Source organism: Falco peregrinus, chromosome 6 (assembly GCF_023634155.1).
Source record: "Falco peregrinus isolate bFalPer1 chromosome 6, bFalPer1.pri, whole genome shotgun sequence".
Lineage (NCBI taxonomy): Eukaryota > Metazoa > Chordata > Aves > Falconiformes > Falconidae > Falco > Falco peregrinus.
The window spans coordinates 23,831,079-23,859,039 of record NC_073726.1 but is presented as its reverse complement, the minus strand read 5'-3'; the positions used below and the strand labels follow the sequence as shown (position 1 = coordinate 23,859,039).

The window sequence follows — 27,961 nt, the reverse complement described above, 5'->3', positions numbered from 1 at the left end:
AAGCCGTTCGAGTGCTGCGGGGGCGGGGCTGCCTGCGAGCGGCGGCGCAGCACACACAGCCCAGTTCCCTTCCGGGGCGGAGCTGCGCGTGCCTCGACCCGCCGCCGGCGCCTGCAGCGGGAGCGCGGCCTCCTCAAGATGGAGGGCTGGCGAGGAGGTGAGGTAGCGGCAGTGAGGGGGACGCGGGGGTTGGGGGAGCTGGGCCGCCCCGGGGCTCTACGCTTGAGCTTTGCCTTTCTCCTCCGTGCGTCGGGCGGGCGCGGGAAGGCCTGCTTTGTGTGCCGCTGCTGTGTGTGCCCGCGGCGGCGGGGAGCAGCCGCCGGCCCCTCTCGCCCAGCTTCGCTCGGCCCCGCTGCCGCCGCTCGCAGCGACCCGGGCCCGGCGGCGGGGCCTGGTGGGGAGGGCAGGGGGCTCTGCCCGCTTGCGTGGCGGGGGCTTTCCCCCTTGGCCGGGGGAAGCCTGCGGGGAGGCGCCTGAGGTAAATACGGAGATTGGGAGGGCAGCGAGGGGCGCGGGGCGGCTGCGGGAAAGGCAGCTGCCGCCCTCCAGCCCGCCTTCGCGAACTTGTGGCGGTGCGCCCCGGAGGTGAACGCCTCTGGGGGCCGCCCTTTCCCGGCCGGGGCGGGGGGGCCCTGGGCGCTGCCGGCGGCCGCTGAGGCGGGAGAGCCGCGCGGAGCCCCGGCCGGCGGAGCGGGGAGTGGGGCGCAGGCCTGGCCGCCTGGCAACGCGCGGCTGCGGCCCCGCGCCCCGGCCCGCCCCGGCGGCACTCGTCGGCGCTGACGGGGAGCTGGCGCCCCGGACCCGGTGCGCAGCCTCGTGTCCCTTCACACCCGCCGAGCTGGCAGGACACCCGTGATTCCTCTGGAAGAGCACTGTGGATGTTGCTTTCCTCGTCCAGTTACCATGGTTGCATCGCGAGTGCACGGTTCCACTTGACTAACGACAGATATTTGGCGTTCTCATAAAAGAACGGAGGTTTCCTCATAGTTCGGTTATGGGATGCTGTAATTGTAGGAAAATGATTCGGTTCTCAGTGCAGGTTGCACCTGTGGAAGCCTCTGCCCTCCAGAATATTTGTTCTTCTTTATAAATGTACGTACTCTATGGAATAAAGGTGCAGTGAGGGAATTGCTGACGTGTTTCACTTCACCTGTTAGAGAAGGGTTGAGTTTGGCTCTATGAGATGCTGTAGGTGTACAAGAGGCTTGTAGACTGCTATCACAAATGGTAATGTGGGGACTCTGGGATGAGGCATAATGATTTCAATTTAGCCGAGACATTAAAATAGGATTCTTTACCAATTTTCTTATTGTAGCTTGGTATGTGCCATGTCTAGCTTCACTTGAGACCCTCCAAGAATTATGTAGGAAGGAAAATCTCAGATGTAAATCCATTGGAATCACCAACAGGAGTCTAAAGAGTTATGAGGTGGAATATTTGTGTGACTACAAGGTAGAAGAGGTAAGAGAAACACAGACCAATTTGATCACTCTTTTCAGCTGAAATTTGGAAGCAAGCCAAAGGTAGTTTTGCGCATAATGTAAAGTAGCAGGCTGTGAGGACAAAGTTCTTGCTGACATCAAGTGAAGTATCTTTTCAACTTTGAACTGTAAGCAGGAAGCGGTATAGCTGCTGCTTTCGGTATGTCGAAGGAAGGTCTTTTCCTGAAATTACAGAGATGTTAGAATACAAAATATTTCACCCTTGTGTATCTAGAAGTTAAGCAAAATGCTGATGCTCTTAGGTTGCAGCCTGGTATGTATTGTGATGCTTCTCGTTTATTTGCAGGTTACAATCTGTATTTCTTTCTTGACTGTTGTAGTCTATTTGATGAAGAGTTAGGGCCATGTGCTGCAACTGGATTCCTATGGCTTGATCGTGCCAGTGAAATTCAGTCTCAGGATTTGGCCTTGTTACAGTTATTTGGCCTTTTTAAAATAAGTACAAAATGTATGCTTCTTGATTATAAATACAATATTACATGTTTTGAATGGATTACACTTTTTTGGGGGGTGGGGGGTGGTTGATGTGACAAATAGTGGTTTTTAGAGATTTTTTTGCTAAGTTTAGAATATTTTTTTTTTGTTCCATATGTGATTACGACTACCTTCTGCTTGTGCATACAGGTCGTTAGCATAGCTTACATAACTACCTTAAAAAACTAGTCTCTTCCAAGTATACTGCTAGTGATTAGAGTTCATCCCACCTGTTTATTTATTTGCCCCTAGAGATGATATGCAAAGTTGTGCTGTAAGTTAATTTGCAAATAGAAAACTTGGTTTTTCTCTTCCTCACCAATTCTAATTGTTATGAGGACATCAAGACCTTCTGCACCGTATTGCTGTTTCTTAACTTCAGAGCTCTTATGTCTGTCTGTGTACTCTTGTGATGCTGGATTTCAGCAACACGAAATAGGGCTAAATCTGTATCTGTTTCTGTATTTCAAGGGCACAGAATACTATCTTGTGAAATGGAAAGGGTGGCCGGAATCTTCAAATACTTGGGAACCCCAGAAAAATCTGAAATGCCCAGTGCTTCTTCAAAACTTTCTTAGTGACAAAAATGAGTACTTGTCTCGGGTGAGAGAAGGCAAAGGACTGAAAGTGAGAAACCATGGTAAAGTTTTGAAACCTGCAGTTGCAGAGTACATTGTAAAGAAGGCTAAGCAAAGAATAGCTCTGCAGAGATGGAAAGAAGATCTCAACAGGAAGAAGAATCATAAAGCAATGATTCTGGTAGAAAACACTGTGGATCTTGAAGGCCCCCCTTTAGACTTCTACTACATTAACGAGTATAAACCTGCTCCAGGAATAAATGTAATAAATGGAATAACAACTGGCTGTGAATGCATGGACTGCCCTGCTGAGAAGTGCTGTCCAAAGGAGGCTGGATTTATTTTGGCTTACAATAAACATAAGAAGTTGAAAATCCAGCCTGGCTTGCCCATCTATGAATGCAATTCGTTTTGTAGGTGTGGGCCTGATTGCCCTAATAGGATAGTACAGAAAGGTACACCATATTCTCTTTGCATCTTCAGAACTAACAATGGCCGTGGTTGGGGAGTAAAAACACTCCAGAAAATTAAAACCAACAGTTTTGTGATGGAGTATGTCGGAGAGGTATGTATTTATCTCACATAGATGAATAATTTACCATAAGGGAAATATTAGAGAAAATCCTGATGAGCTTTCTCTCAGTTCTAACACTCCTTGACTTCTACTATGATAGAATCTGTCTGCTTTTGAGTTAGAGCAATGCAGTAAATAGTCATTCAAGATGACAGCAAAACTGTATTGTCCAGAATATTTCTCCATTCCAGAGCAATTGTAAAAGATTGAATGTAAAGAGACTACTTACACTGTATGTTGCTAAAGAATTATTTTAAATATGTGCCCTAATAGCATTTTAAAAAGCAAGTCCTTCTTTTCTTTCGTGGCAGTTGTATTCTTCATTCTTCACTGATTATGACTGCAGTTTTTTGCCATTCCCCAGGCATGGTCATTACCAAACTCCCCACCCAGTCCGTCAGTCCGTTTTCTGTTTTGTCTGAACTTCTAAGGCAGTATTTCCAGACATATTTATTACTTTGATTATCAGCAAGAATAAGACTTGTAGTATGTAGTATTATCTGTTTACTCAATCTCATATACTATTTCAGACAACTTCCATGTTATAAAATACAGACCTCAAGTAACTGTTGAAAATTTTTTATGGCCCTGTGTTTATCTGGTTCAGTCTTATTGAGCCTCAGGGCTCTCTGCATCAGTAGCTCCTGGCAGCCTCTTTGATCCAGTCTGTTGTGCCTTGCTGCTAAGTTGACTCAAAATAACTCCTTTTGACCCTCTGTACAGGTGTTTATGATCTTAATTATATTTTGTCCATGCTTCCTGCACCAGATCTTCTAACTTCTCATAGAATCATTTAGGTTGGAAAAGACCTTTGAGGTCATCAAGTCCGGCCATAAATGTTCATAGCTTTCTTGTACATATACAAGAGAGAAATCATTCTGTTGAGGGGTCAGTGCAGAAAGATGATTATGTAATTTTGCTGCTTAAAGGGAAGGAGGTGGTGTTTACCCTTTCACCTGAATCTGCTTAGGCCCTACTGCTGAGTAAGTTCTCAAATCTGATCTGTCAGAAAGATTTTAGAGGGGTTTTTTTGTCCAATTCAACCATATTACCTATCTGTCTTGCTGCCAAATTGTGATTTCTTTGCTGAGTGTGCACAACAGAATACATTTAACGTAACAGGCTGCAGATGAAACTGTTTAAGCTTTACTTCTGTCAAAAGTGACTGTAGTTCTCTTCCTTTAAGGAGTTTCTGGATTTCTACCTTGTGCTAGTATGTGCAAGCTTAATAGCATAAGTTCAGCTTTGTGAAGTGATGTAGCTGTCTTAAGTTGTCATGAATAGGATCTTTCACTGCAGTCAAGGATAGCAGGAAGAGATGCTTCTAGGGAGTAAGGAGGCGAATACTGAGCTGCAAACATGACTAGGTTGTAAAGACTGATACCTGTTGATCTTTTTGCAAAGGGAGAAAGTTGCAACTTTTTTATGTGAAGTAAACAAGGCTTTCTGGGTCTAATGAAAAAATTGTGCGGATGGAAACTTCAAGTAGAAACAGTTGATTGAATCTGTCATCAAAACTCTTAATAGAAAGTGCTGATACTTTTTTTTTTTTTCCTCCTGAGACAAGGTAGTGCTGCACATCAGCTGTAGACAAATTACATCCAGAGAAGCCTCAGTTACTAATGAGTTTAGCTGTATGTATGTATTCTTTATTCATTAGAGATGGAATGCTATTTCAACATCAAAAAGCGAATGTGATATTTTTTACTAAGTGAAGTTTTCTTCCAAATTCAATTGTTATTTTTGTTTTAATTTAGTAATAGTTAATAAGATGCAGGTTTCTTTTTTTTTTTTTCTTTTTTTTTTTTTTTAGGTGATTACAAGTGAGGAAGCAGAGAGACGAGGCCAGCTGTATGATAACCAGGGAAATACATACTTGTTTGATTTGGACTATGACTCAGATGAATTTACAGTAGATGCAGCTCGATATGGAAATGTGTCCCACTTTGTGAATCACAGTGTAAGACTTTGTTTTGTATACTAAGAATTTGGAGAATTACTCTTAATTGTGGCAGAAATACCTTCTACTGTAAACATTTTCTTACTGTATTCACAGTTTTTCTGGAGTAGTTTGTTTCATGCCAGCACACTCCAGTCAGTTAGATGACATAATAAATAGAACAGAATGTTTAGCCTTACTTGGAGTAAGACTACCTACAAAAATCTGGGAATGAGAGGGTGCCTAAAGTGCGTATCTGGTAGGGCTGGGTTTGTCACTGAATCTGTTGGTTCTAGATAACCGAAATAGGGTTGGTGTGGGGTTTTCCAGGTAATTGAAAGACCTAACACAAGAGAAGTACTTAGTAAAATCAGTGAAGAGTCAAAGACTATAGGAATCGATGCATTGTTTTGTTGCAGGACAGGATAGGGGATTGTGCCAATTTTCATCCCTCAAGCACTGGTAGAAGAAAAAAAATTCCTATGTTTTCTTTGATAATTCTCCCCTGTAGATACCTTTTTCCTTCCTAAATCTAAACTTGCCAGAGAACTTGAAAGTAAATTTTTAAAAGGAAACTTTTGTAGTGTTATTTCCTGTTCAGCTGAAGTACTTAAAGAGAAGGTTGAACTGCATTTATAAAGATTCCTGAACTAAAAATTATTATTTCTTACTGATGTAATGTTTGTGAGGTATGCAGTTACTATTTAACAACTACAGTAAATTCATGTCTTCAGGTTTGTGAGCTGAGATGTTTGTATTTCATGCGAGCTTGCCAGGGAGAAGGATGAAGAGTTTTAGATACAGGCAACTGCTCTTCACTTTCAGAAATGGGAGTGAAGTATTTTTTCCCTCTTCAGCGTAAAGTTAAATGTCTTAATTTCACTTCTTATTCTTTAACGTGGGTTATATTTTACTGTTGACAAAAAAAAAAAAAAAAAAAGCTTGCAGAGTTTAGCAGTCAGTCTCAGTGACTACTGACTTCTGACATTTAATCCAGAGAAAATGATAAAGCAGTTTCTAGTTCCTGTTTGGTGTCCTTGACCCTTGTCCTGCCACCCAGCCCACAGCAGATAATTCAGAAGCCAAGCAGATTAGCAATTGAAAATAGAAATTTATGTATAGTATGAAAATGATATTTCTGACCTGGGGAGCAGTGCTTAAACTTAAATGCAGAATAGCAAGTGTGTGTGGCTTGAAATGCTAGGGTGTTTTTTTTCTTTTCGACTTCTAATGCTTTTTGTGGGTTTTGTAGGTACATACTTCTGAAGGTAACTTTAATTGCTTTGTTTGTCATCTTTTTGTGTTGTCATCTTTTGAAGGTACCATTTTTATTTTTTTATAGGCTCTTGCATATTATTGTAGTTGTACATACTGTGTAAAGGTTGCCTTCTTGAAAGGACTTAACTCTAAGCTATGAATGTTCTCCTTTAACACTATTTCAAGAACATCATTTGTTGATTTCAGAAGATAACTTAATTTCAGACTTCTGTCACTGAGAGAAGAACCAGTCCTTCCTTTCCTGGGACCTTGGTTTGCTTAAACACTTCAGTGAAACTTGCGTGCATTTTTAACGTGAACTACATTAATTTTTGCTTACAGTGTGATCCAAATCTTCAAGTCTTCAATGTGTTTATTGATAACCTCGACTTGCGTCTTCCTCGAATAGCGCTGTTTTCTACACGAACCATCAAGGCTGGAGAAGAGCTAACCTTTGACTATCAGATGAAAGGTCTGCAGATTTTAACACTGTTTCTGTGAGAGGTTTGGGGGACTGGTGGGTTTTGTTGCAGCTTGACTGATTAGATAGTGTTTTAGGTGGGGCACTACATCTCCCTAACCCAGCTCTGTGGATTGTAGAACAGTCATCGCTCGTTGACTTTTAGTGCAGACAGGATGGCACCCAGAAACTTTTCTGTGCACCTCTAGTGCATTACTTCTGTTGGCACTCCTAGCTCACAGCAAGGGATTGTGGTTGGAATGTCTAATGAGGCAAATAATTTTGAAGATTTCTCACAGGAATGCTCAAAGTAATGATCAGGCTACTCTTAAAAGGAAAAAAAAAAAGTTTTCCTTTACTCAAATTGGCATTTCCAGTAAACTACTTTCTAAGTAATCTGCTAGTGATACTTAAAAAGACAGTTTTTAACAGCTGAGTGGTCTAAGGCAGCATAGGTTTGTCTCTGGATTCTGTTGTCTGTAGGCCTCAGTTGTGGATGTGGGTCCTATGGTACAGGTGTTCAGGATAGAAGGACGGTCCAATGTTTACTGCTGTTTTACTGGGGTGGTGGGTACACTGATGTTTATGCAGAGACTTGAGGAAACAAAGTTCTTCATGAAATACTATCAGCTCTTTGGTTATAAAGTTTTGCTGCAGTGAGGACCATCATTCACTGGAACAAGCTCTCCAGGGACATGGTGAGTCCATGTCACTGGTGGTTTTCAAGATGCAATTGGACAGGGTGCTGGATAATTTCATCTAGACTCCCTTTCCCACGAAAGTTTGGACCAGGTGATGCTTGGAGGTCCCATCCAGCCTGGGTTGTTCTGTGATTCTTTGATAACTCACCTTCCCTTCAGTGTTCAAGGCTAGGCTGGACGGGGCTTTGAGCAGCCTGATCTAGTGCAAGATGTCCCTGCCTATGGCAGGGTGGGTGGGCTACATGATCTTTAAAGATCCCTTCCAGCCCAGACTGTTCTATCAATTTTTTTCCAGTACAGTAAAAAATTTTTGAGGTTTGCTGGCAGGGGTGTTGTGTATCAGCCTTTGCACACAAACCAGTTACCCACAACAGCAATGTATTGTTTGCCCTGCTGTTTTGTTTTCAGAGAAGCATCTTTGCACTGTGGACCTGTACCTCATTCTTGTAGAATTTCTCGTTAAGTACTGACAAATTGATCTTACTTGAATCCTTAAAGCTCCTCTTTTTTGTGGTGTCAGTGACACTGACGTCTGAGGCAGGCTGTGCTCTCAGCAGATGAGTACGGATACAGACCTAAGGGTACAAGGCTCAAATGTGTTGAGCTTTGGATTCTGATACATATGATCAGTGGTGTGTTAAGTAGTTGTAACCTGGGTGTCAGTAGAACATGAGTACAGCTTTGTGCACAGTTCTTAAGAGCTGCGGTGGTAGGAGGCTTTCAGGAGCCGTTTGAATACCTAGCAGTTTCGGTCTGTCTTTTAAAACTTCCTTATTTCTGTTTATCTGTCACAGGTTCAATAGATCTGACTTCAGACTCTGCTGATGGTCTTAGCCCATCCAGAAAGAGGATCAGAACTGTGTGTAAATGCGGAGCTGTGTGTTGCAGAGGTTACCTCAACTGAGTTTGGGTATCCAAAGTCACAAATAATACTTCGTTCCCTTTTTAAATGTGTTTTAATATGACTCTTCTTTCATAAATATATTCAAGTATTCTTACATCTAATGTAAATAAGTATAGTGAAAACACAAGGCATTACATTTGTAATTGAAATGGCCTTGGCCAAAGAAAGAGATGTAGTGTTTCAGGCGAATACAAAACCGACAATGGGGATTAAAAATGCTTTTTTCTAGAACCATTATTTAGGAAGCAGTAAAATGTATGCTAAGAAAACTTTTAAATGTACCATGATTTGAATGTTCAAGAGTGAGCTTACAGCCATAGGCCTTTTAGGAGCTAATTTCAGTGGGATGAAGTAATGTTATGTGTTTTCTGGACCTTATAAAGTATCGAGACGTTTGATTTGAAATCTGAATCACAGCTGATGGTTCATTTTCTTTTTTCTTTTTTTTTTTCCCTGTATAAAGAAAAGCTTCAAGAGATTAGCAATAACATTTATGGCACTGGGGTGAAGGATTAAGGACAGTCATCAGAGCAAATTGTAAAATATCAGTTGAACTCTGTGCAAGTAATTGGTGTTGGCACATTTCAGGTGCAAGGTCAAGGTCTTCAACTTCTTTAGCTGATGTTATGTTACTTGGGAGTTTTACATATAGAAGTTTTTTCACTTGTTACGTTCTGATGTTTAGTTAGGATGCTGTAGGAAGTCTGCAGTTCTACAGAGAATTTGTAAATAGTGGATTATTGGTAGTAACACACACTGTTTTCATTGCAGAAATTTGGAAGGCATTGCTGAAACAAATTACTGGCTATAGTTTGGAAATGGATAACAAAAGAATAGGGAGAGCAGCCTGTTGTCTAACAAAGCTGATGCATTACAGTGATATGCTCAGTTATCTGTTAGGTGCAAAAATACCCTGGGAATTGATTTCTATTCACAGTTGGTTTTGATTAAGTTTTTACATACTGTGACTTTTTTTTAATCCCATGACAGACTTTTCAGATACTAGGACTGTTTTTTCTTGTTGCAAAAATGTTAAACTTCAGTAAAGTTAGACTAGGGGTGTGTTTACTCATTTGCTGTAGACATTTGTAAGATTTTATTGAATGTAAAGGCTGAGAAATGTATTGTTCTTCAGCTGCTTGTCCTTCCCCCTGCCCCCCCCCCCCCCCGATCATCTTAAAAGTTGTCTTGATATATTTGTGATGCACGCTAAGTTTTGCTTGGCTTCAACAACACTGAAGAGCAGTTGAGTTAGATTGAGTGGGGTTACAGCCAAGATCCATGCTCCAGGGATGATCCAAGTGCTTTATTCTCATGGATTAAAAAGCTTGTAAAATTTGCAAATTGCTTACAAATCATGTAAATGTTGATAGGGTCAGGCAGAATAATGTTGCTTAGTAAATGGACGCTCCATAAATGGATGCTAGCTATGTATCATAGGTCAGCTAGTTGCCTTTATAAGGTGCAGAGCTGTTGGCTCAGGTGAATGAAGTCAAGTATCCAGCATATAATAGTTTACTTAATTTGTTAGAAAATGCCTTAAACTTCATGTTAATTACTAGCACTCCAAAGAGAGTGTTTCAAAGGATAATACAGGTTGGTTGTTCATTAAGCAGTACAGTTGCATTTGCACTGAAGCTACCGGCTCTTTGGCAGAAAGTGAAATTTAATATGCTACTAGCCAAAATCAGTTTCCCAGTTGGGGTGAAGAGTATGGGCCATTGGAAGTGCTGTGTAAGTTTTGTAATTACAATATGAAGAGATACACGTTGAAATAGATAACTTTATATTGTTTAATGAATAGGAGAAAGTTTGCTTAGATTTAAAAGTATTTGACATTACCAGGCTCACCTGTACCTGCACACTTGGATAGATGCTGAATCTGGTCATTTTTTATCATGTTAAATCGCTATAATTTATTTTTTTTTTAATATAATGTTTAAGTGGAATGTGGAGCTTTAATGTTTGGAAACTCTAGATGATCTTTGTATCATTTGGAGTTCATCAGCATTTTCTCTTGCATGTAGCCCGATGCAGCAGTGCATTCCACATGGATGGGATCTGCAGTCTCCAGCTCCTTAATGTGCTGCAGTCTGCAGCTTTCCCTGTCGCTACAGGATGGCAAGAGTGGCTTGCAGCAAGAAACGGATTCTGTACCAAATCGGTTTCTCTGGCCTCCCTGTGGCAGGTGACACAGGGCCAGTTTGACACCCTTATTCTTCACCTATGCTCACACCCAATTTGATTTAAATACTGCAGTAAATGCCTTTTAAAACTTAAAAAGTATTAGTAGTTGTACTTGAGTTCAGTGTCTGCCTCTTTCCCAAGGCAGTATATGTTACCACCAGCACTGGAACCACACTGCTGTTCTTTAAGGATATGTGTGTTACCTCTTGTATGATAAATAAAGGACTGTTAATTTATGTTCTGGGAGGTAACAGTATTTTGTATTTATTTGAAGTAAACCCATGTATGCAGTTTCCAGTTTAGAGTCTTGAACAGTATTTTATATTTCCATATTCACAGTGCATTTGGATTGCTTAATGGGACGCTGTGTCACTTTTGAAACTCCTTTTGCTGGTTTTATGAGTTTGGGGGAAAATTTCCAAATTGGAAAAGGAGAAAAAGCTATTTTCAATTTTTAAGGAGCCTAAACCAGCCTAGCTTCTGCCTTTGCTTTGGTTTATGGTTTGTCAGCAGCATCATGGCCACCAGGTTCAGTTGTGAGTATGTACTTCTTAGAGACTGATTACCTGTGATCTGTCCTCTAGCTGTTCTTTTTTGTTGGGTTTAAATGTTTGGGTTTTTTTGGTAGTAAAACTAAAACTGCAAGATTACCCATAAGAAAAACTATTATCTATTTATTTCAATCTCAAATTCAAGTCAATCTTTTGGTTATTTCTAATGTATGTTTTAGGACCGTGTACATTAGAATATGCAGTTTGTAAGCTCAGGAACATTTTCTTTTCATAATGTGTGATCTCTAGTATTGCTATCTTCCTATAGTTTTTGATAAAATAAATTAAATTTAGTTTTTCTCTTGTTGTCATTCTTAAAAAAAAAAACACAAACAACCTTAGTCTGCCAAAATAACTGTAGCCATAGGATTTGCTTTAAGATTGCAACCTCTTAATTCCTGTTCTCTACCCAAGTTTTCTAGCACTGCAAGGACTAGTAGCGCAATTGTGAGGAAGTCATGTTTCCTGTTCAGTTTATGGCTGATACAAACTGTTATAAATTTATACTGTTGACTTGTCTAAAGCAGTCTGGGTTCCTGTATACTTCAGCAGCCTGTAACTGACATGTGCCATACAGGTAGGGAAACAAGCCAATAGAAGAAATTCTGCTCTGCATGACTTTATTCACAGAGGTAGTTCTGGTAACAGTTTAACTCACTTGCAAGCTTGCTAAAAAAAAAAAAAAACCCACATCTGGAAAATTATGCTAACAAACCCTAGGAACAGAGCAGGTAAGGCAACAGTGGAGAGATATATGGCTGTGAATATCCTTAAACCATACACAGACAATAGCAATTGTTCTTCCCCCCACCCCATCCTTCCACTGTTCCTGACAGCAGAATGCTGGCTGGTTTAACATCCACATATTGCTGAAGATGGCAGAAAGACTGAGGGCACACTCAGAGGGGAGAGCTGTCACACTACAAGTTTGTTTAATTCTTTGTGACTTAAGGCCTCATATTTTAGATGACTTCTGCTGTTTATGCATTTTTGAAGGCACTGCCATTTAACAAAGACCTGAATTACATTTCTGTTTTAGAAGCAGAAAATTTTGGCAAAGACTTAACTGTGATGGCACATGTGCACAGAGAATGTATTGTCTTGATTTAAAAAAAAAAAAATCTGAAACATGTCTGAATTCAGTGAAGTCAACAGAATGGTATAGAGGAGGTGAAATCTGGCACTGTAAGAGCCTTGAGTGACATAGCCACCTGCCCAGGGTAACAGGCTAGCTTCTGCTGCTGTGCATTAGCATCCAGAGCAGGCTACTGCTGCTGGCCACAGGATTTCATTTTTAAGTCATTCTGAAAAAAACAGAAGAAACCAAGGCACAGAGGAACCAATGGCAAGTTGGTTGCAGTGAGTTGAATTTAAACCATTTGATGGTGTACGGTGCCTCATTCAGGAGTTACAATGGGACACCACCACTTGCTTGGTGTAAAAAGAGACCTGAAATGAACAATTATTTAAAAAAAAAAAAACAAAAACACAACCAAACTTCTCAGTAGTTCTCTCATCTGTTCTACCATTGTTATTAAGAATAACTGCAGTGAAAACTTGGGATTAAAGTCAAAGTGCAACTATTGCATTGTTTGCATGGTCATTTCTGGAAGATGCAACTGTGGGGAGGAACACAAGCAGCACACTATTTCATTAAAACCTGAGATCACATATATAATCAAAGGCAAACTCTTAGAGCTCCTGATAAAGAGAAACACTAAATTTCATTTGGTGTTCTACCCTTCGTTTTGTCTGGTCCATTTTTTGTCGCAGTCCTGGAGAAGTGAACCTAGGCAACAGAAGGCTTCTACCATCCCTCCTAGGAATACATCCCTGTCAGTATTTCATGGAAGGAACAGTCAAGTTACACATGCTGCAAATTCCTAGTTCTGACAGTAAGCTATTTTTGACAAAATTGCCTAAATTGGCATAGCTGCAGTTAGTAATTAGTACTAAAGAGAAAAATAATACGGGGTTTTAATAAACAAATTTCATTATTATCATGCTGTAATCAGTTATATGTGTCTTTAAGAGACTTTTTTTCTCACTATGTTTTCACCTGCTGCTAGCTTCTTATATAAGCACTGCAGTTTGTCTGGCTGAGGCACTTCAGCATCAGGAGTCGAGGGAATTTCAAAGTCAGAGGAGCTCTGAGAGTCCCGCCTCAGTTCCAAATCGGGAGTCCTGGGGCTATCAGTTACTTCCACTAGTGCATCTCCAACATCAGCAGTGCCAGCTTCTGCATCTTTCTCAGTGCCTTTGCTTTTCAAGTTACAGGCAACGTCACAGGCACAAGATCTGTTTTGTCCCAGTGGCTTCCACCTACTGCTGTCAGGCTGACTGTCTTTGGCCGCCTCCCGTGGCACAGAAACAACTGCTCTGCTCCCACCTTTGCTTAAGGAGCTGAAGTCCGAGGCGTTTCTCTCTTGGGAGGTGATGAGTACTGTGTCCATTTGGCTATCCCAGCCCTGGCTCCCCTGCTCTGATATGTGTGTTGACTGAGAAGAATTTTGGGAGGAGATGTGTGTAGAGTCGCTTATTCCATCTGAATCACTAATGAGTGACTGGGAGCCACCGGCATCTGCTAAAGATGGGAAGTTGTCCTCGTTCTCAGAGCCTTCATCTGGTTTGTTACATTTGAAAAATGCATCCCAGCGAGGGACATCAGCATTAGACTCCTGTTGATCACTAGTTAATCCATTGAAAGTTGATGTGGAAGTGGCATCTGGCTCACAGGAAAGAACCTGAACTGTATTTTTTTCAGATTCTTCTTCGTCATCTTCATCATCATCATTTGATTCCTCACAGTCCACGAAGTCTACCTTGACGGAGGTGTAAGTTGTGGTTGCTTTGTAACTTTCTGTGCTCTCAATGTTTCGTTCAGCGTTTTCAGGTTGTACTGTACTGGAGGGCCTGCTCTCCTCAATCTGCTGTTTTGGAATCTTGCGCCTTGCAGAAGTTAATTCTGAATCAAAGAGATCATCTTCATCTGTCAAGAAAATATGGGGGGGGGGGCAGGGAACCACTTGAAGGAAGTCCACAGCTCTGCTAAACAGGTGTTTTTTTGTCAAAAAAATTAAAACTGACAGCAGTTTTAATAAAAATTAATTTAGTATGAAGACAGGAAAAAGTTTAACCCCAACAGAGACTTGGCAGGACGTTACTGACTGTATTCACCTTGTCTAGCACAGTGCCTTACACGGAAAGCTGCCAAATCAGATGTAGGCCTAGTAGACACATTAATTCAGGCCTCCTGACATCTTCTGCCAGGACCATGTCACCCTCACATACTTGACACTTAAGAAACAGCCGAAGAGAATGCAGCAGGCCTGAAGCTGTCTTTCAGTACCCCAGTGGCTTTTCCAGGGGCTATGTACAGCATCCGTTTACCATCATAAGTTAAAACAGCTACGAGGTGCTAAAAAGCCAGCAGTGCAAGATAATGAAGAGGAGCAATACCAGTGATACACCACTCTGTCCTCCATAACACGGGAGGTGATCCAAGTTAGAAAAAGCTTTACTAGGGATGCTCTAGGACTGTGGCAAGGAACTCGCCCAGAAACCGTAGCTGTACATTTTAAGTGTACATCAAGTACATTTTAAGATTGCAGACAAACGTGCTTTTACACAGTGCTCTCTCATCCTCCTAAAACCTAATTTAATTTTACTTTTCCTTTCTAACTGTTGCTTTGAACACAGACTGCAGCGAACACCATGGCTTTTGGCACCTCTGCTTAGTCCCAGACTTTGGTTCAACGCGGTGTTGCACCAGCAGAACCTTTACCTGTATCAGACAAGTCTCTCTTCTGGACTCTCTTCAGCATTCCTAAGGGCTTGTACCTGGGTTCCATGTTTCTCTTGTACAACCTGCATAATGGCTTTAATCTGAGGTGAATGAGAAAAGCAATTAATATTTAGAACTCACCAGATACTTTCAGGAGCAGAAGTTAATCTTTTAACTTGATCTAAGTATGCTGCTTTACATCTCTCACGGGTACTGCAGCAGAAGCGTTACAGCAAAAGCAGCAATAGCTAGGGAAAAGTTCTTAATTCATCGGTGAACTTAGGCAGCTTAAAGGTAAATATCTGTCATGTCTATATATCTGCCTTAACACACTATTTGGAAACTATGCTTTAGTCCCTTGCTTAGAGAAGACAAGATGACAGGGTTCAAAAGCCACCTGCAGTTTTATTCAGTAATGGTAAAGTATCTCCTTTCTTATTAAGGAGAAGAAAAAGGAACAAAGAAACAAGTCCTCATTTTGTTCAGACTGACACCACTGCTCCGTAAGAGTGCTTTCTAAGCTGCCAACATCTGTAGCAGCACAAGACAACAGGCCTCTGTGATGCTACACAGAGGGCAGGAGTTCAAATCCCCAGATAAACCCTCTTTAAAAGAAACTTCTGAGAAGTAGCAATGACAAACAGAATCAGTCACAGAACAGTGAGATGAGTATGTCTTCAGATTCCAGTAACAACAGAAAAACCTCTATGCATATAAGTAGTGTGTGGAATACAAGTGCTGAGTCCAGGCATAACACAAGTGTTGAGAAAGCTGAAGTTCACAGGACTAATTATAGAAAAAAATATATATAAATTAAAAAAAAAAAATCTGAATTATCAGACAAAGCAAAAGGCAGTGGCCTGCTTGAGAGGCTGGGATTCAGGAGGGGAGTTGTCCTTGCAAAACCAGAGGCTAGATCACATCCATTCAGCAGCCACTTGTAACTTACATTTCCATAACTTTGTCTTCTGTCCCACCCACTGGCAGTACATTCGGATATACATTCACAGGGCGGATATAGCTCAGGAAATCCTTAATCTAAATTAAGAAAGAGCCGTTTAACAAATTACATCAGCAGCACTGATCAAAGCACATGCACAACAAGTAGTTGTCTCACGTAAAGACCAGCAGGACCCATAAGCCAAACGATGAAAGCAGATAGCTTCGTAAAAGGAAAACAGGTCTGAAAGGATGCTAAGAACTCAGCCTCACCTAGCCACATCGCAGCTATTACCGACTACACAGACCATCACTATCTCCGAAAGAAAAGGCTAGACAGAGCTGCACCTAGGGAATGTGATGCAGCACCTCCCTGTCCTTACTGCTGTAGATCTTTTCAGACTTCATTTTTCTTACAGGACTTCAAGGCCCTAGCTGTGCAGATCAGGCATTCTCTTCCCCACTTTTCCTAAAGTCTCACTTCCATCCATGATAAAAGCCCACCGTCACAAAACAAGTCACTTTTTCCAGAACTTACTCTGTCATCTTCTAGATGCTCTGCTCTCCAGACTGTAAATTTCTTATAGAAGAAATTCTGTAAGATTGTACTTGTAAGATTACAGATTAATTGGGTCTGGTTTGGGACACTCCACTCCAGCTGAGGTTTTATCAGTGCTGAGCACTGAAAACACTTGCAAGGTTGCAGATTACACCCCTATCTACACAGACCGGTAGGACCCACCTATTTTTGCATGTGGAGATACAAGCCTGTTACAATACACTACCCGCCATGTTCTGCTAGCAATGCTGCCACATTGTATGTACAACACTTGTACCTCCATTAAAAATTCCACACAGCATAGCAAATTAAAATTTAGCCAGGAACTTAAAAACAGGACTGTCTTGCTAGGGCTTTGAATAATACCCATTTTGAATGGGGAAGGCTTTGTGGCAGGTATTTTGTTAGCACTGATCCTGTTTCGGTTCAGTTTCTTAGGAGAAGTATTTTAAGAACTGGATTGAGCCATATTAAATGGAAGCGTGTGGTTCTAGAGAGGATGTTGCCATGACCAGTTTTCTTTCCTGTTAGTCTTTAACACAGAAAGAGGAGTAACAGCGGCAGCTACAATGTGAGAAAATTGTGTTTAAATGTGGGGGTGGGGAAAAGAAGTTAAACCCTCCTCAAAACTGAGTCACAGGAGATAAACGATGTATTGAAAACCAAAATCCCAAGCTTTAAGCCTTGCATAATTACACTAAAAAAGAAACGTAGTCCAAAAAGTTGACCTATGCTTTGAGGAGAGCAACAAAAAAAAAAGCTTATAATCCTGCCCTACCTTAAGATGCTCTTCTGCAGCTGTATTAAAACAAACTTCTCTGCCTTCAGCATCCAGAACTTTCTATCCCCTTATGTCTTATTACTGAAAAGTTTTATTGTAACAAGTCATATCATCCACTCTGTATCAGTATTATATAAAATCATATGATATGTGAATATATCAATATCAAATAATCAAAACTCCTTTAATTTTTTTTAATCAGTGTATACTCAGTACTACAAATATACAAACCTCGCTGTATGAAGAGTGGAAAGAGAAACACGCTCTGTATGTACGCTCTCCAGTCCTTATAAAAAAAAAAAAGAGGCATAAAAATTAGGCAGCTGCTCTTCATCCTCCATCCTCAGTCAGGAGGCAAGCATAACCTACTCTTAAACAATTTTGAAATTCCATTATACAAGCATCAGGCAAGGTACACACCTGAAACAAAGGGTTTCTGCACGGCCCCAGTGCTCACCTCACTATTACACTGGTTTTCTTGATCTTCTCTCCAAACCACATAGTGGAGGGTTTGATGCTGATGATGTGCAAGGGAGTTCCATTTTGGCAAGTCATCCCACAGGGCAGTCTGTTCCATTGAAAGCAGTCATCATCCTGCCAAGTGCAATATAAAATTAAGGGCAATCCTGACCTTTTTTCCCCCAGAAATTGAGCAACAGAGTATCTAGCCAGACCTAGTTTTCGCCTCACTTCCAACCCCCTTTGAAACATTCTTGGTTGTGGTATCTTGCTTTTACAGTGCAGCTGACAAAGCAAATCAAGCATAGAGACCGATGCCCCAACAAACCAGCTCCAGTTCAACCTCCAGTCCTCCAGACTGGAGCCTTCAGCTTGACAGACATCCTGGGAAGGGAGGGCCATACACTACAAACACACAGTATGTCGCTGCAAGAGGCATCACCTGAGCTGCCTTTGATACACTGAAATGTATAATACCCGACTGATCTAATCTGCTGCTTCTCTTACCTGATTTAAAAATACAAGTTTCAAGTACAATTAAACTATTTCTAGCAGCAGCTAAATGTGTTTTTTCCTTTTTTTTCTTTTTCTTTTAAAAATGTCAATCCACTAACTAAAGTTCTTTCTCTACTTTACATTAAGCCACTATTTGGCCCAAGTCTTCATTACCACAACAGGACCAAAATATTAGCACCTATAGCCAGTCTTTTACGGTAATGTTAGCAGAGGCTTTGGAAGATGATACACACCCGAGGATGTCGACAGGCATGAATCTGAGTGTGTCGATCTGTAGTAACATGGTAGAGGATATCTGGCATTTTTCTGAACATATCAAGTTTGTTTACATGCACCTAGAGAAAGGCAGAGTGCACACTTAATTAGCTCCATGTGTTTTCCAGGCTGCAGCTGAAGCAACTATACAGATGTGGTTCTGCTCTCAACAAGTGCTGGTAGGCATTCAAACAATTACTGCCCATGAATAATGTCCAAGCAGAGAAGTGTTAGCCAGAAGTAACTAGGACATCTAGAACAAGCAGAACATACCTTCTATGCTGAAGAGGGATTAATATTCACCAAAGAAAGTCAGAATATATCTGCTAGCTATTAACATCATATGTTAATGAGAAGACTTTTACCATTCAGAAGATAAAAGGGAGAAAGGTAAACATTGAGCTTGAAAACTGGGGATTAACTTCTCCCTGGAGAACCCAGATGTTGCAGACTGAAATCAACCAATTAACTCATTTTGAGCACAACTGTAGCTTTTTAAGTTGTTTGTCAGCAACAATTATAGAAACGTTACCTTAATTCCAAGTTCCTCACTGAGATTTACGAATAAATACTCATATCCGTAAGCAGCTTTGCAGTTCAGCCACACAACGTGATAACGAGTCAGTGAGGTCCAGCTTCGCACTAACTCTAAGATCCCATTTAAACATTCCTCCTGAAAAGTTTAGAAAATGTTGTGAATCATCTTTGAAGATACTTCCGAAGTCCTGTGATTTGGTAATGCAAAATGTCATTGCCTTGTGAGACTTACCTAACAAAGGGGTGGTTAATTAATTAGCAGCCTTAAAGACCTTTCCTCTCACAACTTAGACTTACCCGGCTTGGGATCTGATAAAATTTGGGATCGCAAAAAGTAGTATCCAAATACACACTCTGTATGTCTTTTACTCTGAAAGAGAGAAACGTGGTATCAGAATGAGCACTGCCCCACAGAACTAAGACATACCACTTCCTCTCTCTTCAAAAGGAGGCAATTCTTCCTCTTTATTACAAAGAGCTAGTAAAAAGGGGCTTGTAACTGCAGTATTGCCTGACCACAAATATATTTAATCCAGAATAAAAAACAGCGGGGGGAAAAAAGAGAATACGTTATTCCTGACTTGTCCATACCTGGACAGTATCCTGTCCACACAAATCCTCTGTGATCTTTTACTCTTTCTAAATGACAATAGCTGAAGTCTCACCTTGTCCCCGAATGCAAAAGCCCCATTCTGGCTGCTTCTCCTTTTGCGAGCCTGAAATCCCCTGTATACAGCACTGTGCCATTTTCACCTTCAAACAAAAACCTACAAACAGAAACACTTTGGTCAAACTCAACAATATAAAGCACTATATGCCACGTGTCGATTTGTTATCTTGCTTAGGATGGTTTATGTGACTAATGTATGATGTCACAGAAATATCTGGCTCACTTTGGTCCTAGAGTAATTTCAGATAAACCAAATAATTCAGATTCAGCATGTCTGGAAAATAATCTGTGCCTAGGCCAGTCAGAGTTGAAGACAAAAGCCTCACAGATTCTGTGAGGGTAGCCCAACTGTCTGTTGCAGCCAAAGGAATCTACCAGACACCAGTACCAGGAAGCTGAGCACCTTCTTTTTAAGGCATCCTTAAGAAATGGAAAATTTTTATCAGGTTTTTACACCATTTTTAAGTGCAGTTGAAATCAAAAGAGTTGTTATTAATAGGCATGGGGAAAAGTAATCTGCCCCACCAAGGTAACACTTTGTCTGGACAGATCCCAGACAGTACAGTGATTTTCCAACCCTGGCCAAAGCTGGTGGGCCCTGCCACAACAGTACCATCTCCAAGTAAAAGTTTTAAATTTTTCTAGTTAGATAAATCCCAGTGCTTAGTGAGAACTCCACAGGACAATTTTCTCAGCAGAGACATCTGGAGTATTAAAGGACGCACATGACTGATCCTGGACAGTGACCGGCTGGGAGAAGTGTCACCTCTATATCTTCTTTCTGGAAGAGACGAGTTAGCATTATTTTCACAGCATAATAAATCCTACCAGTACTTTCACTGATACAGTGAAAGCAATACGTTACTACTCCCCACAGCCTCTTGCAGCATTAAGCATTGCTTTTGAAAGAAAAGACAGTCTCCACATTCCAACAAGCCCTGAAGAGGAACAACCATCCTGTCATGCCAGAAGAGATGAAGCAAGTCAGCCAGACAGCACAGAATCATAGAACAGTTTGGGTTGGCAGGGACCTTTAAAGCTCATCTAGCCCAAGCCCCCTGCAGTGAGCAGAGACATCTTCAACTAGACCAGGCTGCTCAGAGCCCCGTCCAACCTGGCCTTGAATGTTTCCAGGGATGGGGCATCTACCACCTCTCTGGGAAGCCTCTGCCAGTGCTTCACCACCCTCATCCTACAGAATTTCTTCCTTATATCTAATCTAAATCTACTCTCCTTTAGTTTAAAACCATTACTCTTGTCCTATTGCTACTGGCCCTGCTAAAAAATTTATCCACATCTTTCTTAGAGCTGCCTTTAAGTACTGAAAGGCTGCAATAAGTTCTCCCCAGAGCCTTCTCAGCTCCAGGCTGAACAACCCCAACTCTCTCAGCCTTTCCTCACAGGAGAGGTGTTCCAGGCTCTGATCATTTTCATGGCCTTCTCTGGACCCGCTCCAGCAGGTCCATGTCTGTACTGGGGAACCTAGAGCTGGGCACAGCACTGCAGGTGGGGTCTCACAAGAGTGGACCAGAGGCAGAATCCCCTCCCTCAATCTGCTGCCCACACTTTTTTTGACACAGCCCAGGATACAGTTGGCCTTCTGAGATGTGAATCCACATTGCTGACTCATGTCCAGCTTTTCATTCACCATACATTCACCAGCATCATGGAAATATCTTGGGATACACTTTGCCTGGAGATGCTCTACCAGAACTTTAAGTCCTGCACTTAAAGCTTGTTAAAATAAGCCAGGAATTACAAAGTGAAAGAATCATAATAGGTAAGTTGGAGATCACTCAATAGCCTGGAAAGACATTACCAAAAAATGGCATGATACGAAGAACAAAACCAGGAAGAAGAATTCATGTGGCTGCATGTCTTAGAAAGAAAGGGAACAGACATTTTAAAAATAGCTTGTCAGATGTTACAGCTAAGATCCATTTCCCATGCTCATTTAAACAGTTATTACTGCCCATTAAAAATATATTAATCTCTTTTTTCCTGTAACTTACCTCACCAGATGTTTCATCTACTAAAGAAATCTGAGTTGGAGTTTCAACTTCCAGTGCAACCTGTAACAAAATGAATAAATGCATTACAGGGTTTATTGAATATTCTGTTTCATGCTTATGGCTAAGCATTCATTACGTAGGCATCTTTAGCACCCACTGTGGCTAACGCTAAACCTGTAAAATGAAGCTTATTTTCCCATAGCAAGTCACAAATTTCCATTTCCAGCAGGAAAAAAAAAGCTTCCTAAAAGTTGTTTAAAAGTTAAATGGAAATACCTCAACCAAGGTATGTATGCCTTAAAAAGTCAGAACACACTGGACTTCTAACAGCAACAGCTCTACATTCTCTGGCTGGATCATATGCCTTGGTTTTGGATGGCTGCAAAGCCCAAGACATCCCAGTCCCAGAGCACACCAGTGGATCTTGCCAGGACAGGTCTCTGTGCTGAAGCACTTCTCCTCACTGTTCCCTGTTACCAGAAGCAGAGCCCACAAATCACATGCAGTGCACATTTCTGTGTTTGTGTAGGGATAATTAATCTATAGACTGCAATTAATTCCCTGTTTTGCCATATCCTCTACTAAGAGTCATGTGCTGTGCTATATGGGCTCTGTAGCCATCTGCAAGGTTAGCGCTGCTATGCAGGCGCCTCTCTCATCCTTCTGGGTTTTGTTTTTTTTCCTTTGTTTCAGACAATATTTGTATATAATTCTCCTACCCAAAAAAGCCAAAGTGAAAGGAAAATCTCCTGTCACTACCCTCCTTAAGTATAACCTCTAGCTTCTCAGCTGAGCAGTCTCCTCAGCACCTTGGATTTCAGTGTACTAGATGGATGCACAAGATACCACGTCAAACTTCTGGGCAGCTCCACAAGATCCGTTCAGCTGGTACTCAGACAAAGGTGTTAACGTTTGGCTTCCCCACCAGAAACCACACCAATCAAGCCGAGAGCTTGCTCCAAAACACAGATGTGTCAAGTGTGACGAAAAGTATTTTATACTAAGAATTCAAGCCACTAGCAACAGCTGATTTTTTTTAACTTCAATTTTATCACCTACAATTTCTGACACTGAATAAACTCAAGCAGCTGATCTAAATTCCGCATGCCCAGTATTTCTCAGTAATTCTCAAATTTCCTACTGCAGTGAAACAATCATCAAGTTTTAGATCTAAACTGCTCAAAAGAATTCTTCGCTGACAGCCACCGTTTGGCTTCATAAGCATAAATGATAGTATCTCCATCAGAGTTCTCCCCTCATCTTTGATAGTTTAAATGTTAAAGGCAGCAACAGATTCAAAGATCCTCTTACGCCATATGTGCAAATAAAGGTCAGATCGGAAATCATAAAAACATTTGTACAGAAGCTGACATCATGATTGCTTTTTTCAGTCTAGCGAATATCAAATCAGCTGTTAATTCATTTCCCAGTCATGCTACAAGTAGAAAGCTTATTTGTTGTAAGACAGCTTGTGAACATCTAACAGCTGCCATCTGATTTAGGGCTTGTGCAGCTCATGCCATTACCAGCAGTCACTCCTGGGAGCAGCAGCTGCAAACACCTATGTATTTTTAAAATTGTGTTGGTTTGTGTTAATTGTGCTTCATCTTAGACTGTACCACAGGTACCTCTGGCATCTCTTCCCACGTGAAGTTTTTCCCAAACAGGAATGTCAGGACCAGCACTGCCTACTTCCCTTTTACTGCTCTTACAAAGTTCTAACAGCTTACAGGTATCTCTCCTCAAGAGTTTAACCTAGAAGATTAACCTTCTAGGTTAAACTCAAAGGACAGTAGAAGCAAATGGACACTTTTTTAAAACTAAAAATAAATAAATAAAAAAGACACCAACAAAAAAGCTACCACAAACCTACCTGGCTTTATTTTTGCTAGCCAAAAATTACAGGCTTAGAAAAATTGTCACCTATACATGCTGTGCTCCATCACACATCAAACACGCCTAAGGGATACTCAGAGTCCCTTTTACAGAGCCCTGAGTTCACTCCCCAGTTGTTAAATCTTTCCACTTCCCAAGGCTTTCATATAAAGCTAGTTATCTTCTCCCTCAGCTTCATACTTAAACTAGGACCCTGAACAAAAAAGTCCCCTACTTTTTTTTCCTCTTTCCCAGACTTACCTCCTAGGTCCCACTTGCATGAATTTCTTTGGATATGGAGCTTAAGACCCCCACTTACAACCTATTTAAGGAAACTCTGAGCCATAACTCCCCCAAGAAAACAAGTTTCAGCTTGTCTGAAGTCCTTCTTGACTAGAAAACTCTCCTGTCCTTGCTTAGGGGGAATCAGCAAAATCCTTAACACTATGTGATGATGTTAGGTACATACATTAAGATGTGAAAAGAAATGTGCTCAATTTCAAAGCCCACATCTGTAAAGGGAAGGAAATAACTACAAGTCACACCTGTACACAACCACCAATCACTTGAAGTTTAGTTCCAAACAGCAGAAATCAAGTAAACTAATTACGTTCTTCAGTGATTTTACATCACTAAAACTTTTTCATGTTAGAGAGATTAATTCTCCTTTTGTTTTTTGGAAAATGGGCTAATTAAAAGATTATATATACTCTGAGCAACACAAGACTAAATGAAGCAAGAGAAATTAATTACGGACTGGAGCAAAGAGACATGAGCAAGGTAAGGAAATGAGGGAACAATACAAATGATAAATGTCTTCCATCTGTACATTGAAAGATAAACTTGAGAGAAAAGGATACATTTTGCGGAGGGAAAAATACAATTAAACAGTAAACAACAATAAACCAAGTCCATATAGCAAGCAGGAAGAAAAGACAAACTGTTGTTAAGTACTTAAGCCCTGAAACACTATCAACACCAACATTCAGACATTTCTGCAGAGGGGAAGCTTCCTCTTCCCTAGAATCACTGCTTGGAAAATGTGAATTAAAAAAAAAAAAAACCAAAAACACAGAAACCCAAAAACTCACAATGTGATTCTCCCAAAACTTATACTTCCAGCTAGTCAACAGCAATTCCTTAGTTACCGGTGAGCAGTATAATTTAACTTTCAAGCTGCAAGGAGACAAAGAACACAGGTGAGTGTTTTTTAAAGCAGAGGCAGAGAACAATCTAATGACACATCACCACCTGGCACCTAGTACCTCAAGACATGCGCTCAAAGCCCTCTCTCAGCTGAAGAGACCTGCAGAGCAGTAAGCCCGCAGGAGCTGTTCTCCCCCAGCCTGAAGTGGGATAAAGGTGAGTTACTCTGCCTTGTTGAGCGGGCTTTTCTCTAACACAGCAAACCCAGAGACAGACTTATGTGTGCCCTTGCCTGCGTGGTTTTCTGTAGACATAAATAAAGTGCGTGGTCACATATACACATATCTTTGGTTGTTTCTATACCCACTAGGCTCTGTTTCAGATGTGCACTTCCCCTGGAACAAGCAGTTAGCGTTAAGCAGACCACCAAATACTTCCTATAAAGCTCTAGCTTTTTGCACAGTGCACAAAGAAGCCTGACAAGCTAAAACAGATTCTCTGCTTGCACTTGAGGAAACACGACATCTACTCTAATCAATTAAACAGTGCCTAGGAACTGGCCCACAACCTCTCTGGGCCCATTCCCATGTTTGACCATCCTCATGGTGAAAAAGAAAAGGTGTCCCTGTCCCTTTCATTATGCACCTCCAAGAAGAGCCTGGCTCCATCTTATCTACCGCTACCTGCAAATACACGGTTGTCTCCTGCTCGTAAGGCTGAGGACATCCAGCTGTCAGCCTCTCCTCACACATCACATGCCCCAGCCCTAGACCAGCTTGGTGGTCATGCTCCGAAACAGTGGTGGTGTTCTTTGTGCAGGGGAGCCCAGGACTGGACTCAGTACTCCAGGCAAAGCCTCAAAAGTACTGGCCAGAGGGGAATAACTGTCTCAAACTGATGGCTACCTACTTGCTCATATACCTCAGAGCACAGCTGGCCTTCTTCACAGCAGTCACAGTGCTGGCTCCACACACCAACAGGCTTCCAGGGGATAGCGGTGGGGATCCTCATGAAGTTCATGAGTGTCATGAAGTTCAACAAGGCAAATGCACTTGGGTTGGAGCAGTCCCTAGTATCAATAGAGGCTGGGGGATGAATGGATTGAGAGTAGCCCTGTGGAGAACGACTGGGGGATACTAGTGGATGGAAAGTTCAACATGAGCTGGTAATGTGTGTGTGCAGCCCAGAAAGCCAGCTGTACCCTGGGCTGCATCACCAGCAGCATGGGCAGCAGGGTGAGGGAGGGGATTCTGCCCTCTGCTCAGTTCTTGTGAGACCCCCCTGCAGCGCTGCGTCCAGCTCTGGGGTCCCCAACGTCAAAAGGACACGGACCTGTTGGGGTGAGCCCAGAGGAGGCCGTGGAGATGCTCAGGGGGCTGGAGCCCCTCTGCCGTGAGGCCAGGCTGGGAGAGCTGGGGTGGTTCAGCCTGGAGCAGAGAAGACTCCGGGGAGACCTTGGAGCAGCTCCCAGTACCTAAAGGGGCCGACAAGAAAGCTGGGGAGGGACGTTTTACAGGGGCCTGCAGCGACAGGACAAGGGGGAATGGCTTTAACCTGAAAGAGGGGAGATTTAGATTGGATACTGGGAAGAAATTCTTTACTGTGAGGGTGGCAGTGAGGCGCTGGCAGAGGCTGCCCAGAGCAGCTGTGGGTGCCCCATCCCCGGGGGTGCTCAAGGCCAGGCTGGACGGGGCTGGGAGCAACCTGGGCTGGTGGGAGGTGACCCTGCCCGTGGCGCAGGGGTGGAACCAGATGGCCTTTACGGTCCCTTCCCACCCAAACCCGTTCTGCTCCTGTGCCTCCATGACCCACAACAGCTCCCTTACACTGGCTGGCTGGCGCTTCGCTTTGAACCAGCCGCCTGTCTCTCAGGCCCCCCGGCGCCGCACGCTGCGGCCCCCCCCGGCAGCCCCCTCCCCCGCAGCCCCGCCGCCAGCTCGTACCTGCCCTCCAGTCTCCTCTTCAGGGCGGGGGCCCGCAGCCCCTTCATGTGATCTGGGGATACAGGGCACGGCTGTCACCGGGGGTGCGGGGATGGACGGACACGGGGGGGGGGGGGGGGGGGGGGGGGGGAGGGGAACAACAGCGGAACGGCTGCCATGGGGCCGGCCGGGGCCGGGGCTCACCCTTGTGGCAGTGCGACAGGAAGTAGGCCCGCGCGCGCAGGTTGTCGCGGTCGAAGCGGTCAATGGACAGGGCCGGGTACTCGTGCACGCGACCCCCGAACCGGCTCATGGCGGCGAATAGCGCGCCACTTCCGCCCCGCCGTCCCGCCTCCCCAGCCCTCAGCCAATCGTGAGAGAGGCTCCTCCTCCTTGCTGGCCTATCAGAAGCGCGGCGGGAAGGGGCAGAGAGCGGTTTCTTAAAGAGGCAATGGCGGGCGGTTGCTCAGCAACGCGGTCGGCGGCGACCGATGGTGCTGTGAGGCGGAGCGGTGGGGGAGGAGCGCTGTGTGAGGTACGTCGCCATCGCGCCGCGGCGACCGCTCCGCGCCCCCCGAACTGGGAAGAGCCCCCGTTTTACGCTCTTGCACTGACGTCGGTCGTCTGAAGGGCTGGGCGGCCGGGCTGTTGCTGTGGCGGTGGGAGCGGGGGCGGGTTGTGATCACGGTGGTGCCTCAGGCCAGGGCATAGGCGCCTGAGTACCTTAGCAAATACACGTAGCTGTCATAGAAAGTCTATGGAAGTCATTGAAAATCTCATGCTGACTCATCGGGGACTCCAGAGGTGTCCTGTGTGTGCTGACTCGTTTGAGGTGATCTAAGAAGCGGGTCCATCTCCCTGCGCCGCTCTGGGCCGGGGCCTCTCCTGCCCAGGGCCGGGGGTCCCTGCCTGGGCTGAGGGAAAATACTTCCCGTGTGCAGGCTCAACCGGCAGCACAGCTGGGCACGTATTACAGACACGGCCGGTGCGGCCTCCAACGGCACCTATATACATCATTTGCATAAAATGTAAGCACAGAGCAGTCCCTTTCCTCCTGTTCAGCTGGTAGTAGTAAAAGTTCACTAGTGCAGGCCCACGCACCACTCTCTAGGTTCACAAGCACACACGCGTCTGTGGATCGCCTGAGTGCCAGCACAGCCCCTCTGCCCAGCACCCCTGCTCAGATACCAGGCCCCTTACCTGCTTCAGGGATCCTGTGCTTGACCACTAGCCCAGCTTGATGCTCACTAGCAAACGTGCACTCACACACTCATCCCTCATACACTCCACATTCACAAGTCCCCTTGGGTATACTGGCACCACCACCCCGGCCTGGACCTGAGGCTTTTCCCTATTCACTGACTAGTCCAAGCTAACTA

General features: G+C 43.1%; 2 protein-coding genes and 1 long non-coding RNA gene across 6 annotated transcripts; 2 read left to right on the top strand and 1 right to left on the bottom strand.

The window, feature by feature from the left end:
- The first annotated feature begins 21 nt into the window (after window positions 1-21).
- SUV39H2 (SUV39H2 histone lysine methyltransferase) lies at window positions 22-13,519 on the top strand. Of its 3 annotated transcripts, none has more exons than XM_027790569.2 (7): window positions 22-157; window positions 1,316-1,461; window positions 2,448-3,119; window positions 4,942-5,088; window positions 6,667-6,796; window positions 8,280-8,395; window positions 13,399-13,519. In XM_027790569.2, exons 1-6 carry the CDS (start codon window positions 139-141, stop codon window positions 8,387-8,389), a joined length of 1,224 nt encoding a protein of 407 aa, XP_027646370.1. In that variant the 5' UTR covers window positions 22-138; the 3' UTR covers window positions 8,390-8,395; window positions 13,399-13,519. The 3 variants fall into 3 exon arrangements, with proteins under 3 accessions (XP_027646370.1, XP_005240224.1, XP_055663053.1); XM_005240167.4 differs by lacking the exon at window positions 13,399-13,519 and adding an exon at window positions 10,417-11,426; XM_055807078.1 differs by lacking the exon at window positions 13,399-13,519 and having other exon boundaries at window positions 8,280-11,426.
- Window positions 12,600-26,920, bottom strand: DCLRE1C (DNA cross-link repair 1C). Of its 2 annotated transcripts, XM_055807074.1 has the most exons (14): window positions 26,787-26,920; window positions 26,604-26,655; window positions 24,606-24,690; window positions 21,640-21,699; window positions 20,353-20,408; window positions 19,623-19,724; window positions 19,255-19,327; window positions 18,953-19,093; window positions 18,399-18,500; window positions 17,648-17,784; window positions 17,422-17,476; window positions 15,861-15,949; window positions 14,912-15,012; window positions 12,600-14,116 (listed from the first exon to the last, which is right to left on the bottom strand). In XM_055807074.1, the coding sequence occupies exons 1-14, from the start codon at window positions 26,893-26,895 to the stop codon at window positions 13,155-13,157; spliced, it is 2,124 nt and encodes a 707-aa protein (XP_055663049.1). In that variant the 5' UTR covers window positions 26,896-26,920; the 3' UTR covers window positions 12,600-13,154. The 2 variants fall into 2 exon arrangements, with proteins under 2 accessions (XP_055663049.1, XP_055663050.1); XM_055807075.1 differs by lacking the exon at window positions 24,606-24,690 and having other exon boundaries at window positions 26,787-26,852.
- Window positions 15,011-18,236, top strand: LOC114012880 (uncharacterized). Its single transcript, XR_003555604.2, has 2 exons — window positions 15,011-15,205; window positions 17,930-18,236. It is a non-coding gene; the product is annotated as an uncharacterized LOC114012880 (long non-coding RNA).
- Window positions 26,921-27,961: the final 1,041 nt, after the last annotated feature.